Source organism: Salvia hispanica, chromosome 2 (genome assembly GCF_023119035.1).
Source record: "Salvia hispanica cultivar TCC Black 2014 chromosome 2, UniMelb_Shisp_WGS_1.0, whole genome shotgun sequence".
Lineage (NCBI taxonomy): Eukaryota > Viridiplantae > Streptophyta > Magnoliopsida > Lamiales > Lamiaceae > Salvia > Salvia hispanica.
This window is the reverse complement of record NC_062966.1, coordinates 35,078,590-35,095,324: the sequence shown is the minus strand read 5'-3', so window position 1 is coordinate 35,095,324 and position 16,735 is coordinate 35,078,590. Positions and strand designations below refer to the sequence as shown.

The 16,735-nt window shown below is 36.2% G+C and overlaps 4 protein-coding genes across 4 annotated transcripts; 2 read left to right on the top strand and 2 right to left on the bottom strand.

Moving 5' to 3' along the window:
* The first annotated feature begins 1,063 nt into the window (after positions 1–1,063).
* Positions 1,064–1,748, top strand: LOC125206874 (pentatricopeptide repeat-containing protein At3g14580, mitochondrial). The gene has a single exon (XM_048106089.1). It carries the CDS (start codon positions 1,074–1,076, stop codon positions 1,746–1,748), a length of 675 nt encoding a protein of 224 aa, XP_047962046.1. The 5' UTR covers positions 1,064–1,073.
* Positions 1,749–5,674: 3,926 nt separating this feature from the next.
* Positions 5,675–6,395, bottom strand: LOC125204239. Its single transcript, XM_048102838.1, has one exon. The coding sequence runs from the start codon at positions 6,319–6,321 to the stop codon at positions 5,716–5,718; it is 606 nt and encodes a 201-aa protein (XP_047958795.1). The 5' UTR covers positions 6,322–6,395; the 3' UTR covers positions 5,675–5,715.
* Positions 6,396–7,196: 801 nt separating this feature from the next.
* On the bottom strand, positions 7,197–10,047 carry LOC125204232. The gene is made up of 4 exons (XM_048102829.1): positions 9,926–10,047; positions 9,674–9,850; positions 7,987–9,066; positions 7,197–7,644 (listed from the first exon to the last, which is right to left on the bottom strand). Exons 1-3 carry the CDS (start codon positions 9,938–9,940, stop codon positions 8,029–8,031), a joined length of 1,230 nt encoding a protein of 409 aa, XP_047958786.1. The 5' UTR covers positions 9,941–10,047; the 3' UTR covers positions 7,197–7,644; positions 7,987–8,028.
* Positions 10,048–13,450: 3,403 nt separating this feature from the next.
* On the top strand, positions 13,451–15,702 carry LOC125204228 (probable inactive receptor kinase At1g27190). Its single transcript, XM_048102823.1, has one exon. The coding sequence runs from the start codon at positions 13,572–13,574 to the stop codon at positions 15,372–15,374; it is 1,803 nt and encodes a 600-aa protein (XP_047958780.1). The 5' UTR covers positions 13,451–13,571; the 3' UTR covers positions 15,375–15,702.
* Positions 15,703–16,735: the final 1,033 nt, after the last annotated feature.

The window sequence follows — 16,735 nt, the reverse complement described above, 5'->3', positions numbered from 1 at the left end:
GATGGGCGTGATCCTCATCGCACCCCTCTCGGTGCTGGCTTGGCTGCCGATTATATCAGCTTTCCAGACGCGTTTCCTGTTCAACGAGGCGTTCAGCCGGAGGCTGCAGATCCAGCACATTCTTGCTGGGAAGAAGAAGCATCAGTCATGAGTCTGCACCATTCATTCATATGAATGTAAATACACAAACACACTACATTTGTGGATGTATATCAACTTAGTTTAGGTCATCATTTTTTTCCTTTATAGAAGATAGAGAAACAAGTTCAATAATTTCATTCATTGATGACTTTTTCATCTACATAAATTGGTTGGCATAAGTTCATAGTGAAAAATCTTCACCTCCATTTTTATTTGATTTTGGCATTATTGTAAAGTTGCATAGAATATGGCCGACATAAATCATACTATATCGATTAGAGGTGAGCAAAAAATCGAAAACCGAATATCCGAACCGAACCAAACCAAATTTTGAAAGTCGGACCAGTTTTTTCGATTTTTCGGTTCAGTTCGATTTTAAAAATACAAAAATTTCGATTTTTTGGTTCGGTTCGATTTGGGCGGGAAAAAAAAACCTAAAAACCGAAAAATTGAATTATATTTTAAATATATTTGTTTATTTTTATTCTATTAATTTAGTATATATTATATCATATTATATAATATATATTCTTTTAATATATTTTTATATAATAGTACATATTATATATATTCTATTAATTTTATATTATATCTATTTATATTCTATTAGTATATATAAAATAAAATAAATTATATATATATATATATAAATATTAATATATATTTTTTTTTTCGGTTTTTCGGTTTTTTTTTTAAATTTTGGTTTTTTCGGTTTGGTTTAGTTTTTTACATCGATGTCACCTATAATAAGTTAAACGATATTGTCTATTCACGAATAAAATACTACATGTTCATAAACCAACCAAAAATTTGAGAAAAATATGATTTTTCCAAATAATTAAACATAATTTCAAATTTTAAAATTTTAAAATATTATTGTCTTTTCTTATTAAATACAGTTAAACCGTCGGAAACTGCGAAATGGAACAATAATGTCGCCGTCGCATCTCCTCCGGCGGCCGATCTCCCAATCTCCCCTCTTTCCCCCAATTCTCCAACTCTCTCTCTCCTTCCACCAATTCGTCCCCTCCAAAACCCGCCCAAATCCCCCTCTCGACAGCGGCGGCTGCCCCGATCTCCTCCGCCACAGAGACTGGCTGAGCCCGCCGCAGGTAATCCGAATCTTCCAAGCCCTAAAAGACCCCAATTTCGCCCTCCCCCTCCTCGCCCAGCTCTCCACCCGCCGCGACTACAACCCCAACGAATCCCTCTACGCCACCGTCATCCACAAGCTCGCCCTCGCGAAGAACTTCGACGCCATCGAATCCCTAATGCAGCGAATCAAAATCGAGCGCAAGTGCCGCCTCTCCGACGCCTTCTTCCGCGATCTGATCAAGCTCTACGGCCACTCCGCCGGCCGGATCAACGCCGCCGTCGAAACCCTCTTCGCCATGCCGGATTACAAATGCTGGCCGAGCGCCGCCACGTTCAACACCGTCCTCAATTTACTAGTCACCACGAAGCAATTCGAGGTGGTGCACGAGGTCTACGCGGCGGCGGCGAGGCTGGGAGTGGAGATCGACGCCTGCTGCCTGAACATAATCGTGAAAGGGCTCTGCAGCAGCGGAGACATCGTTGCACGACCTAATGAGATGTCAATTAAGTAAATGAAATAATAAAAGATAAAATTATATAAAGTTTATATATCACAAATAAAAATACAACTCACCTACTGAGATGTCAATTAAGTAAATGAAATAATAAAAGATAAAATTATATAAAGTTTATATATCACAAATAAAAATACAACTCATGAAGCGCTGCCCAACCAGCCTTCATCTATATCAAATAACCTTCATCTTCTCCACTCATCGTCTCCAACACTTTAATCGTCCTGTATTGACACCATTTTCTATCAAGACACTTTGTCCCCATTTGTAGGTATGAACTTCAAACAAAAATCAACTATAGACCCTATATTACAATTCTAATAAATATTTGCGTTCGTTAACAATGCAAACACAACTTTGTGTTTGCACTGTAAAAGTCACAATTCGTAGGAGTTCATGACTATAAAATTTTACAAAATACTCATCGATTTCAAGACCAAATTCTGTCAGGTGAATGCTTCCATGATTTCAACTGATTGATGATGTCACAGTAGATTATAAATAACTGCGAAAGATGGATTCTATTTCCATGATTTCAACTTTCTTTCTTCAGTAAAATCACAAACAACAAATATTAGTAACATAATAATAATCATGCAAAAAAGTGCATAAAACAAATATTCAATAACGCAATAGGAGAAGGTAGTGAATGTGTTGCAAGCTTGCGAATGACATATATTTATAGCAATCGATTTGAATTGTATCTATTACTTCTCGATTGGTAACGACGCTAATATTAAATAGTGCTACTAACAAATCAATTATGAGGAAATTAAAAATAATTAGTATTAGTAATTAAATAAAAATGATATTGATTCATTCACTCTTTTAGCACCGTTCTATATAAATAAAATCGTGATTACAATACCCCTTAAAAAAAACCAAATAATTTTGTATAATAGTTAATCATTATTACAGCTAATTATCACAATAAATTAAATTATTTAATTTATAACTGGATGGGTTGATTGGAAGAGTTAATTCAGTTTATAACTGAAAGTTCAAGATTCACAATTTGTACATCAATGATGATTTATATTAATGTTTGTCTACAAATTAAGGCAATTTTAATTATTTTCCTACACCATTGGCGGTTACATCAATTGTGGCCATGGAATCCGTTACATGATTTATAAGTCATGGATTTAAATTAGATGCAAAATATAGAACGTTTCAACAATTACCATTGAGTAATAAAGTCAATATTATTGCCAAAGTATTAAAAATTCATTACCCAAAACTCCTCGATATTAAACATTTAACCCAAAACTCATGAATATTCAAAATATAGCCAAAACTCGGCTTTTATATATGTATAGATAGATTTCCATGGACCACCTTTTCTAAATCGACTCAATTTAATTTTCAAATTTATTGTGTATGTACACACAATTAGAGTTCTTTCATAACATCGTTATAAAATATATTCGAATGTTTCTTTTTAATATGAACTTGAAAATGTCCCAGCAGATCCATTTGGCATTTTAAGACTAAAGTGCTTATTAAAATATCTGAGATCCGAGATATGCGTCGGATATCATGGCTAGGGCAAATAAATTAAAACCTACTAGTATATTTATTAATCGATTAAGAACAATTAACAACCCCACCCCCAAAAAAAACACCTACTTCCTTTTTCTTCTCCTCGTCTAAATAAACCAACTATTCAATTGCTTGGTCATGCAGAATCTGGCGGTTTTAAGAATAGAATGAAAATGAATCTGGTAGGAACGAGATGACTTTTTTTAGGCGAAAAGATTTGGTTGTTGAATTATTTGCCTGGTTTCCAAGCAGTTGACTTTGGGATTAATAATGATTAGCCGTAGTGTTAAATACGTGTTTCAATTAATACAATTCCACACATTATTGCTAGCGTTGTAATGCAGTCGTGCACAAGTTGGTTCATTTACTAATTCATCTTTCAGTGTGTGTGTATAGGCGTAAGCATTACCTTATACTATTTGATTAGTATTTGCTATTTCCAGAACCAATTTTATTTAAGCCAAATTATGGACAAAAGAACTAAAATAGGTTTGTACTACATGTGCTATTTACTGAACCCATTTTAATTAAGCCAAATTATAGACAAAGGGACTAAAATAGGTATGTACATGTGTATGTGGGCATGGACTGAAATAGGTACCTCTGTTTGTGTTTATCTAGTGGTAGAATAGTTAATGATTGAGAACAAATGTTTCAAGTCCGAGTTTACTATAACGCAATTTTTATATGTTCTTTATTAAGAGAAGAAGAAAGAAATAGCTAGGTGTATACATTTTTAAAAAACAAACACCAGTTTAACCTCACTAGATTCAGGTCAGCTCTAAAAGGTTTCTTGAATATTTCCTGTATCAGCAGATATTTAGTACTACAAGATTAATACTCTTATCTTAATGAAATATTTAGCTCTTCAACGAAAAATATCACTATTGAGAATATACTTTACTTGTGGGTTGCGAAGGCTAGTAACCTTTTTAGGACCAAATATATACGTATCCATGATTCCATGAATCTGATAGAACATATAAAGCTGCAACCAGATTTATATACAACTTTTCCATTTCATTCTATTAGGAGTAATATGTTATGTACAAATAGTAGTAATATTATGGTTATGGAACATATATACGCAAAACCAAATAATAGGAACGATAACAATCTGCCTATTTCACAGTTATGCTTTAAATGACGCAAATCTTGTTAGTTTTTTGGTAGTCTAATTGGTAGATGGGGCTACATGAGATATTTATGCTGCAGAAAGTCCACAACCTCATTTTTGTTAGTTAAAATAGGAGTATTATTAATGAGAAAGTGAAAGAAAATGAAAATCAGCTGGTTGCATTATTAAGTTTTAGCAGCATATGTCATACAACTAATTGTTTGAGCATATTATATTTTGCAGCTATTGCATGGACATATACCTTATTCTTTATCTATTTGCTTTGTGTCGAATCAAAATTAGAACATGCCGACTCAAAATTGCTTTTGAGTTTAATTTATTATCTTACAAATGAAACATAACAAAAAAACATTCAGAAACATTGAAAGTTTGAAACCACTTTGAGTTAAAAGCGATTTTGACTCGGCATTTGATGCACGATCTAGTTCGTCTACACTTGCATAATGGAGGATAAAATTCTATTCAGAAATAAAGATAAAAATCTTATCTAATCTTCGAATAGAAAGTCCTCATATAAAGTGTGTTTATTGATATATATACTTGAAGCTTTTATAGCAAGCTCTGTTTGAGATAATTATACCCTAGGTTCCACCTAAGATTTCAACTAACCAAATATTGATCTTTTGGATGGAGTTTTTTGACCCTGAAAAATTAAAAATCAAGATTTCTCGAGCAAGTTCAAACCACTTTTTTATCTCTTAACTTTTTAAATTATAGTACTTGTGATAAATTTGTAGGCTAATATGTACATGACGTACTTTTCATAATAACAACCAACAAAACGGAAATTACAATGAAAATAAAAAACAAATAAAAATATAAGTCGAATTGAAGAATGTCCTTTTTTTCTAAGACAACAATTAAAGATTTTGGATTGTCGTATTATCCCCAAAGAGATAACACGGGTTCCTCCTCCTAGCATGTAGAAGTAATTTAAATTTGCTGCTTTGTATTCTTCCACTCCAAAGTATACAAACTAAATCATATTTATAGACTCCAGGGAAGACTTTAAAAACTTGCAACCCAGCCACCTCATAATAAAGTGACTGTTCTAATAAAAGTAAGGCCAAATGCCTCAATAATAAGAAAGTCCAAAGACATTGGTCTCAATTCACTGCTGTTTTCAATAAAACCCACAAACACTCAAATCTAAGCTCATTCAGAACTCTAACAAAATTGTCCATTTTGAGACCTTACTCCCGAACGAATAATAAGCATGAGCTCAAAAAAAAAAACTCTATTATAAAAAAAATATGTTCGTTACTACTTTCAAAATTTGATGAATCAATATACACGTGAAGCAATAACATTAGCACATCCCACAATTTGGGCACCCTTAGCATCACAAATCAAATGCTGCCTAAACATAGCAATGAAATTCTCCACTCTCTGCTTCAATTCCTCCTCCGATAGCTCATCATATTCATCCAACTTCCCTTCAATCTCATTCTCACCATTCTCAACTTCAACTTCACGCGGTGGCGGTGGCGGCGCCTCCTCTGTCGCCGCCACAACGCATTTCTCAGTCGGAAGCAGTTGCTTGCGCTGCCTATGCCTAGTCTTCTTACTCCTCTTGACCTCCGCTTCATCACCCCCATTCTTGCATTGGATTTGGTTGGATTCTGCGTTCTGCGATTTGGAAGTGAAGAGAATGGCTAAGAGCAGGAGATTCAGAGCAAGAAACGCCCACACTCGCCAATGCATGAACACAGACACCATAAATGCTCGCTCAATGCACGCCATGAACGCCGCTGTCCCGGCCGCGAAGCTCACCGCCCTCAGCCGATCTTCGCCGCCGTCAACCATTTTTTCACACTTAGACATAGCTTGGTGTGTCATGGTGAAAAAGGAGAGGGGTGAGGAGGTGGTTTTATAGAGAAAGGGAGACATCAAATGGAATGATAGTGTGATTGTTTTTTTGCTTGTGTTTTATGATGGAGTAGTTTTTTGGCCTGAAGGAGCTGTAATGATCAGATGAGAGAGACAAGAAGACATTGTTTGTAGTGAAGTTGAAGCACAAGTGACACAACCTTATGATTGCTTTTCAATTTCAAACAAAGATTTTTTTGAAAAGTTTGGAGTTGAGGCGTGCACCGTCTATTTAAATGTGTTGAAGTACTAGAATTCTTGTGTGACAAACTGAAATCCTTCTAGTTTAATGATAGTACACTGCAATTCTTTGTTTAGTCATTTGTTGAAATTTTTATTTTTATATAAAAGAAAAAAAAAATGAATAGTGAAGCAAGAAATGTTTGGCAATGAGACAGTGTTGAGTGTTGCTATATTGTTTGAAGACAAGGATGAATTTTGGGTGAATTAAAAAGCTGCCTTATCTGAAAATATAAAACAAAAAGTGAAATTCTTGGCTTGGTGGAGGACATGAATGCACGCCGATGCTACTAATCGACCCCACATTTCAACCCAATTCATATCAGTATTTTTTTTATTAGCTTTACTTTTTTCTCTTTAACTTTTTAGACAACTTTATGCATGTGTTTGTATATATGTATGATGTCAATTTCAAGTCAAGCATCTTCAACCCCTCGTCAATATGCATATTAACATATTTACATACACCGATTGCTTGGGATAATGGTTAACATTAGATGACAAAAATGAAAACCATTTAGACAAATTTTATAGAGTCAAAATGATTCAATAAGTCAAATCTCTTGATTAATAGTAGCAGTTTTAACTCTATACTAAAAAAAACTATCCATCAAAAAACACCATTTCACTATTGAAGTCACTTCGATGCTGCAAAATTTGAAAAATAACCAATATCTGAAAGTTTTTCATATATACTGTACAGGTTATACAGCACTACTATGAAACAGTTTTGAGTTTGTATAGTGCTCAAGATTAAGGTTTAGAAGGAAAATAAACATTACTGCTCAAGAGTGAAAAACCTACTACATACGATTTCTTCGACCATTAGAAAAAGGCCAAGAATATAATGAATTGGTAGCAACATCATCGAATCGGAAAGATCTGACTACAATAAACAGAAATTACAACTATATGAGTTATATATAGCAAAACAGATCATAAATATGGATATATCTCATATCTGCATCTCTCTTGAGTTGAAGCTTGTGTGACTGTCATGAATACACAAATGTAAAACCACTTAACTTTATCCTTCATGGCTTAGTTGCTTCGGAGTTCTTCAAAATTCAACGATCCTAAAACTGTTCCCAGACTAAGGGTAAGCTGCACAAGATGGAAACTACTTCAGAATAAGTTCATCTCAAGTGAAACACATAACAGATCAGCAAGAGGTTTTGCTCAGGAGTTCTAATCAATTTAACTGATTTATGATAGGAAATCGTACTAGTTCAATCCAAGAGGTAATCTATTAGTAGGCATCTATGTCCTAAAATTATTCCAACCTAAAATTCTCCTATTTCAACAATGGGAATGGGCTCTTATTATCAGTTGAATTCATATATTATCAAATTATGAAGTCGTTGGTTACCCTTTTAGTTAATCAAATCTCAAACTAATCAACACATTGCGTGAGCTAAAAGGCTATTACTTAAAACAATTACTAACCTGATGAGCCTGCATCAGTTGCCAGATTCTCACAAGATCCAGTTATGACAAGCTTGATCTATCAAGAACTTTCTCAGGGTGAATCGTGGATTTCTTCCGCCATCTCCTGTTGAATGTATATATGCATGGTTTATTGCCATCACCATAGCTAAGATTCGATGCTTTTTCTGCAGCACCATCTTCCACATCACATTCAATTCTTGATGCACTAGACAACTCGGAAGTTGCAGCAAGGTCATCCGGTTTCACTAGCACATCAACCAACTCTGTGTTTTCTGGTAGAGCTTCATTGTTAATAATTTCTTTTGAGACCTCTGAAACATCAAGACTCTCAATTTTAGCATCACCTTCTGGCAGGTCTTCGCCAGATTTCGTACACTTTTTCATCTTGCGTGTACCCAGACATGAAAATTCTGCAGATCCTGAGCGAGGTTTCTTGACCTGCAATCCACATGCAGCAATAACGTCATCCCAGAACTTGAGTTTTCTTTTCCTAACACTTCGACGGACTATAGAAGCAGCTTCACCGTTTCCATATCGGATGTTTTCATCTAATACAGAAGTGCGCTCGACACCATTTACACTCTGTACCTTGGTGCCATTTTCACTTTGATTCAGTTTCTCTACATCAGGAAAGGTTTCTTCCATTAAGTTTGTTTCATTTGCACAAGTTCTCTCTGAACCTGCATTCCCAAATTGATCAGACTCCATTATCTGATCCAAACAAGCAATTACATTCTGTTTAGCAGAACCCCGACTCCCTTGAGCATGTGCACTCCAGCCAGATAATAAATTATTTTTACCAATGGTGCTAATAAATTCTGGTTCAGGGTTCAAGGTAGAAGTCAAGAGCTCATAACCTTCCCTTCCGACCCTTGTGGTTAAACTGTACTCTTCTGCATTTTCTTGACTCCCTCTCTTAAGGACCACTTTTTTCTTCTTCAACATATCTAGTTGATCCTGTCCCTGGTTCAGTTCCTCTCTAAGGTCCAAAATGATGCCTTCTGCTTCATTTAGCTGACACTCAAGCTCCTCGAATCTTTTCTTTTGTTTCAGTGATGTGATCTCTGCTTCTTTGGTCTGTAACAAAAGTCAAGCTGATTCCTATTATGCTACATCACAACTCAGAATCTTCAAACAAAACTTAACAACATGGTCCTTATGCATATCAATAATCATTTCAATCAGCAAGAAGCCATATGTAATGTGTTCTCAATCCGAAATCAACAGATTTTGGAACAAAATGAATGTGTCTCACAACCTTATAAATTTTGTGTTATGTAAATGCATACACGAAACAAATCTATTCCACAAGCTAGATGCATGTTATATAGATTGCTTTTGTCACAATCTAAAGTAGTTTTCGATCTTGACGCAATAGCAATAATGAACACAAGTAAAACCATTAAATATCAGAAATCCTACAAAATCCTAAATTTTCAATAACTCAAAGTCTGCGATTTAAGTTAGATTATTAGGAATTTTCACACATCCAGAAAAAGGAATTTCTAGAAGAAGATTATTGACTAAAATTACGAACACATACATTCGCACATCGCTATATCAAATTCTGAATCACACACCAAAATCATTTCCAGCTTAGGGAATTCAGATCAACCTATTCCTCAAGTATATATGAAATGCAACAAAATGCACAATCGATGTGCGTATGTTTTTCTATCACTACCTTTGTGTCTATCATTTGCTTCAATCGGAGGAGCATGTTCGCAGCCTCTTCCTTAACTGAAACCATTTCCTGCTCCGTCCGCCGCGCTCTCAGCTCCGCCGCCATCACGCGCGCTGCCGCCTCCTTCGCCGTGTTGAGTATCATTTCCGCATACGCTTTTTTAATCGCTTCCATTTCCTGCATCAAAACAAGCAAATCAAGCAGCTGGTAGCGCTAAAACCGTGAAGAATCTCGTTGATATCACCCGCTCACCTCCATTTCCGCCATCGTTGGAGATCGGCGAACTTCTGCGAAGAGGAATTTTGGCGTCAACAGCAAGTGTACTCGTTGGCGTGCTTGTTGACGATAATACCCCTCTCGCGATTGGTTATTACGCATAGGGGTTTCTCGATGTGCTCTACACGATGTCGTTTTCACACTATTAGGCGCGAATAATTTAGGCGGAAAGGCGCGAATGGCATTTCTGGTATCTTGAAATTTGGAATTGGGCTCTGGCCCACTTATTTAATAGGCTTGATTAATTATACGGGCTCAATGGAAATGGTTTAAACTTTATTAAATAGCTAGAACCATTATATTTTACGAATATAAATAGGAGAGCATTATGGTCCCATTGCCTCTATAGCGTTAAGTTTCAACATAATATTAACTATTAGACCAAGATTGTGGACGGATTAGATGATGAGGAGATTTTATGGTCCGCGTTACATTATACAGTGTTCGTGGTACATTATAAGGGTATAATTGTAAACACGTGAACTATATCAGCAGTTTCAAAACTGCAAGTGCGATAATTACGTGATTATTTAGAGAGATGTCTGAGATATCCCTCATTCCATTCTCTTTCATTAGTCACGACTTCCTCACATCTCCCCTCTTCCCAAACCCTAACCGCGCCGTTTTTTATCTACATATAAAAAAAATGTTGATTCGTGCTGCAAGGACGATGGGAAATCGGACCAAGACAAACTTTGATCTTGTTCTCATCATTCGACAGTCGATTTTGCTATTTTGTCACAGCCAGACGTCGCCATTTGTACCCCTAGCCCGAAAGCAGGTAAAATATATGTTAACACAGCAAGATCTAAACACTCTGATTATCTCACACACTCACAGTATGAATAATCGCACACACACAAAAAACAAACACTAATCTTGAAGAAGAAAACTAGAGAGAGATTCTTGGAGAAAAGAGATTCTCTTTATTGACTGATTTCTAACTCTACAAGATACAATAACCGAGCTACTTAAAGCTGGCATAAGAGTGGTAACGGCCACTATCTAACTGAAACAAGAAACAAGAAACAAGAGCCTCAACGGCTACTTTCTAACAGCCTAACTAACTCCAACGGCTAGCATCTAATCTTGATTTCTGCTTCCATTCTTTAACTCTTCTAGAACTAGAATCTGAATGTGCACTCCTTCTCACAATATACATCCCTATAAATAAGTAAATAACACAACATTTCATTATTTCAAGTATTTTCTGTATTATTTATTAAGCTCGGTTCGATGATGGGAATGTTTGGTTAATATAATATTAGATTTAAGTAATATTTGTCACATTCTATTTGTCTGATGATAGTCTTTTATTAAGTCTTCGTCGTGAATATTCAACTATGGAAGCTGAAACTAAAATAATTGTTGGAAGAGAGTGGTTGGCTTTTGATTAGTAAGTACTCCGTATTATATGCGAGAGGAAAACATTAATATATCAGCCATCATTTATTAAATAATTATGATGACCTACTATATTCCCGGAAATTAAGTGGGTTGACTCAATGAACCGAAAAATCCTCATAAATAGGTTTTAAAACTTTATTAATCGCACAAAATTTTGTTTAAAATGCTTATATGAAAAGAGATTCATTAAGAAAAAATACCATAACATAATTTATTGACTTAATAAATAACTGATAAATCACTTATAAACATGTGTTAAACCATATAGGTGTGTGTCTGGCATGCTTGCCACATGATAGTATAAAATTTACGCTAAAGTTTGTATGTTGAATATCATAACTCAATACGGAAAGGAAAAAAGGAGCTCTATTAGTTATAGTTTCACATGTCACACACGTTTATAAAGTGTATTTATAAGAAAAAGTTCATTATTACCATAATTTTAAAAAGATGTCTACCAAAAATATCAACCACTACAAAGCCATTTCATAGCCAACCATTTTGCTACTAAATGTCACAATTTAATTGGTAAAACATTAAAAATAATGAACAATAAATAACGTCGGCGTTGGGAATTTTGTCGCTGCTAATAGTTTGGAAATAAGCGCAATGTGCTACTAACAATATAACAAAGGATTTGCAACAGACAAATTTGCGTCTAAAATATTACTCCCCCTGCATGCAAACGATAGTCTCTGCTCCATTTTAGTACGTTCCACAAAATCGATCCACTTTTATTTTGAGTAAGTTTTTATCTATTATTAGATTACTTTAATTTTCCACTAATAATCAATTACTTTTTTTTTACTTTACTAATTTCATAGTATTAAAATTCGTTTCGTCTCCAAAATTTATTATTTTATGAGACGAAGGGAGAAATATGGAAGAATGGACAAAAGCTAATCATGTTTAGGGATGAATGCATGTGAATTTAGGGGTGGCAAATCGTGCGTGTTGTGTCGTTATCGTGTCGACACGATAACAAACACGAACACGACCCGTTAAGAAAACTCTAAACAGGAACACGAACACGACCCACTACCCTCGGACACGAACACGATACGGACCCATTAACGACACGAACCACTTCGGGTCAACACGACACGATAACAACACATATATGACACGACACAATAACGACACAATATTAATATTATTTCTTAACGTGTAACATGAACACGACACTATACTAATACTAAGTGCTCCATAAGACTAAACCTAATTTAAATTTTAAAATAAATAAAATAATAATAGTATTATAATATTATTTCTTAACGTGTAACACGAACACGACACGAAATTTTTGTGTCGTTATCGTGTCACCACGATAAGGACACGAACCAAATAAGTTTTGACACATACTCCCTCCGTCCACGATTAGGAGTCCCGGTCACTTTTGCGCACGCATTTTATAAAAATAATAAAAAATAGTTAAAGTGGAGAAATGGAAAAGTAAGAGAGAGAATAATGTTGACAAGAGTCTTCTCAACATTATTCTATTTTTTACTTTACCATTTCTCCACTTTAACTATTTTTTATCATTTTTATAAAATAGGTGCGCAAAAGTTACCGGAACTCCTAATCGCAGACGGAGGGAGTACCCATTAATTTTGTTTGAGTTTGTGTCGTGTTATCGTGTCATGCCAAAATTATCAGCTCTACATATGATAGATACTATAGTAGTATCAGCATCACATCCTAATTTGTACGAATTTCGGTTCTATATATTTTATCCATCTGTCATCACTTGTCAATAGTTTTCTTTTCAATTTGGCTATTGATATTTTCGCAGTTAATATTATTTTAATCAACTTCACATTAGACTAACTAGTTTCACTCACAATTTTAAAACTAAATATAAAAATAGAATTTATATCTCACCGAATATTTTTCCTAAACAACTATTTAAATTTCCTATAAAGCGGGTTCAACTTGTAATACACCGGAAGTGGAGAGTAAATTAGACGATAAAGTTTGAATAACAGCTGTGGTTGGGTTTGACCTGAGGCCATCCCAGTCAAACACGAATATTTTCTTGGTTGAAAATTCAACACAGCCACCCCAAAAGATCTTTAAAGTAAAAAACACTAATTATCAAACCCACACTGGCGCTATTATCCGTTCCCAGCAAACCCACACTCTTTCTAGAGAGAGAAACCATGCCTCCCCATTAGCCGCGCCATTCTCTCTCACACACACACCACAGTCCACAGACATGAATATTCATCTCCTCCGAATCGGATCTCACCTACTCTCCCTCTCGCTGCTGCTGGCCTCTCTCTCCTCCGCCGAAGATGACTTCAACTGCCTGCGCGAAGTCCGTAGCTCGTTGACTGACCCCGACGACGACAGACTCTCCTGGAATTTCTCCAACACCACCGCCGGCGCCGTCTGCAGCTTCGTCGGCGTCAAGTGCTGGAACGACCAGGAGAACAGGGTCATAAGTTTGGAGCTCGCGGATTTCAATCTCGCCGGGAATATTCCCGACTCGTTTCGCCTCTGCCACAACCTTCAAACCCTGATTCTCTCTGGTAATTCGCTCTCCGGCTCGATCCCTGGCCAAATCTGCACTTGGCTGCCTTATTTGACTACTCTCGATTTGTCGCGTAATAATTTGACCGGTGAGATACCGAGTGATCTCTCTAAATGCTCGTATTTGAACAGTTTGGTGTTGGATGATAACCATCTGTACGGTGTTATTCCTTACCAATTGTCTAGTTTGGGGCGATTGCAGAAGTTCTCTGTAAGGAATAATCAATTAACTGGACCTGTGCCGGAGTTCACCTATAAATTTGAGCTTGATTATGACGGAAACAAGGGGCTCTGCGGCGGGCCGTTGGGGAAATGCGGCGGATTGAGCAAGAAGAATTTGGCAATTATCATTGCTGCAGGGGTTTTTGGGGCGGCAGCGTCGTTGGTGCTGGGATTTGGGCTGTGGTGGTGGTATTTTGTGAGATCGAGTAAGAGGAGTAAGAAAGGGTATGGTGTTGGTAGAAGGGATGATGATTGGGCTGAGGTTTTGAGGGCTCATAAGCTTACACAGGTGACATTGTTTCAAAAGCCTCTTGTTAAGGTTAAGCTGGTGGATTTGTTGGCTGCGACGAACAATTTTAGCAGGGAGAGTGTTATAGTTTCGAGCAGGACTGGCACGACGTATAAGGCTGTGTTGCCGGATGGTTCAGCTCTTGCGATCAAGCGGCTGATTGAGTGTAAGATTGGGGAGAGGCAGTTTGGGATGGAGATGAATAGGTTGGGGCAGTTGAGGCATCCGAATTTGGTGCCCCTTTTGGGGTTTTGCACGGTGGAGGATGAGAAGCTCTTGGTGTACAAGCATTTGTCCAACGGGACTCTTGGATCGATGCTGACTGGCAATGCGAGCAACTTGGATTGGACGACTAGGTTTAGGATTGCCTTGGGTGCTGCAAGAGGGCTTGCTTGGCTTCACCATGGCTGCCACCCTCCGATCCTCCACCAGAACATCAGCTCGAATGTGGTTATGCTTGATGAGGATTTTGATGCTCGGATAATGGACTTTGGGCTGGCAAGGCTCCTGAACTCATCCGAGCCTCATGAGAGTAGCTTTGTGTATGGGGATTTAGGAGAGATTGGATATGTTGCTCCGGAGTATTCAACAACAATGGTTGCTTCCCTTAAAGGGGACACATACAGTTTTGGAGTGGTGCTTCTGGAATTAGCAACTGGAAGGAAGCCTCTTGATGATGGTACCCTTGAGGATGCGCCTAAGGGCAGTGTAGTCGACTGGGTGAAGCATCTTGCTAGTTCTGGCCGGATTAAAGACGCCATAGATAAGCAGCTATGTGGGAAGGGCCATGATGAGGAGATAGTGCGTTTCTTGAAGATCGCTTGTAACTGTGTCGTCTCTCTGCCCAAGAACCGGTCGTCTATGTTCCAAGTTTATGAGTCGTTGAAGGGCATGGCGGAGGAACATGGTTTCTCAGAGCATTTCGATGAATTTCCTCTGTTGTTCGCGAAGCAAGAGCCAACTAGTCCCCTTTGAATCAGGGGTTCTGATGCAGGTTCCTGCAAATTATGAGAAGCAAATTGTTTGATATTATCCATCATGAATTGCTTTTCATATCTATGTATCTATATTATATATAGCTCATCTGCATATATTTGAAGCTTTGCATTTTGAAATATGTTATAACAAGAGCTTCTATTTATGGCTCAGTGTGTGTGTTTGTAGATATAGATTTGGCCTTCTGCTTCTGCTACCAAGTCTTTATAAAATTTGAGACAGTTCTTATGCATTTTTCATGTATTTAGTATGGAAATGGGAGATTAGTTATGTTATAATTTATGTAGCAAGATCGTATTTTATTTTATATTGTCTCGTATTATATTACTCCGTATTTAGTATGTACAATTAATACTGCTGTCGATTTCTATTGCTTTCTTCTCATTATGATATTTGATTTGATCATTTTCTTGTATTTCATCTGCTAGTTTTTGTTTTTAGCGATTTATGTTAGATTCTGGTGACACCAATGTTCCCTAACTTTAATTGTATTCCAAAAAATATCCCATACTACTGTATTCGTCTATTAATGTTATATAAAATGGTTAATTACACGAACTTATAATTATACTGCTATTTTTTCTGATTTTTTCCACTAAACAAAAGCTCAATACCGATTTGGTAATTTAAAAACTTGCCAATCAAAATGACTTAGCTGCATTTATTAGTGAATCCCAACAGATTTTTCGTAGATTTTGATTTATTGAATCAAATCACAATAATCTCTAGTCTCATTTTTTTTATGGGTCCCTGCAACAGCAACATTATTACTGTAAAGAAAAATAAAAACAAAAATCCATTTTCGTTTTTTTTTCATCTACCCTTCTCCTGGTATCCAAGTTTATCTCTTGCATTTCCTAAAAAAAAGGTTACTCCTAATCTCTCACATTCCGAAATTGATAATTGTAATTAAATTCTGTAAATATAAAAAAAGAAGAAAGTTTTAGGTTAAGGAGAATTTCACGACCGCCTCTATAGCCATCTTTTGGTAATTTTCATCAGTGAAAATGATTTTACACAGTCATCATTTTTCACTCCACTTTTTACTAGGAAAGGCAGAGGAAATATTAAATTAAAATAATGGAGTAAAAGAAACTGATGCCTCCCATGCAAGACAAATGAGGAGCCCACCTCAGTTTGAATCTCATTCACTTTGGACTTCTTGAAATAACCAAAAATCAAACCTAAAAATAAAGAAGATAAAAAAAGGAATTAAACAAAAAAGTATAGCTGTGAAGAAAAAGAGAATATGCAGCTACCTCTTTTTATTTTGCATTTTGAGTGTTGCAGATATTCATATCAAAGTACAAAAAGTTTGAACTTAATACATCATTAATAGT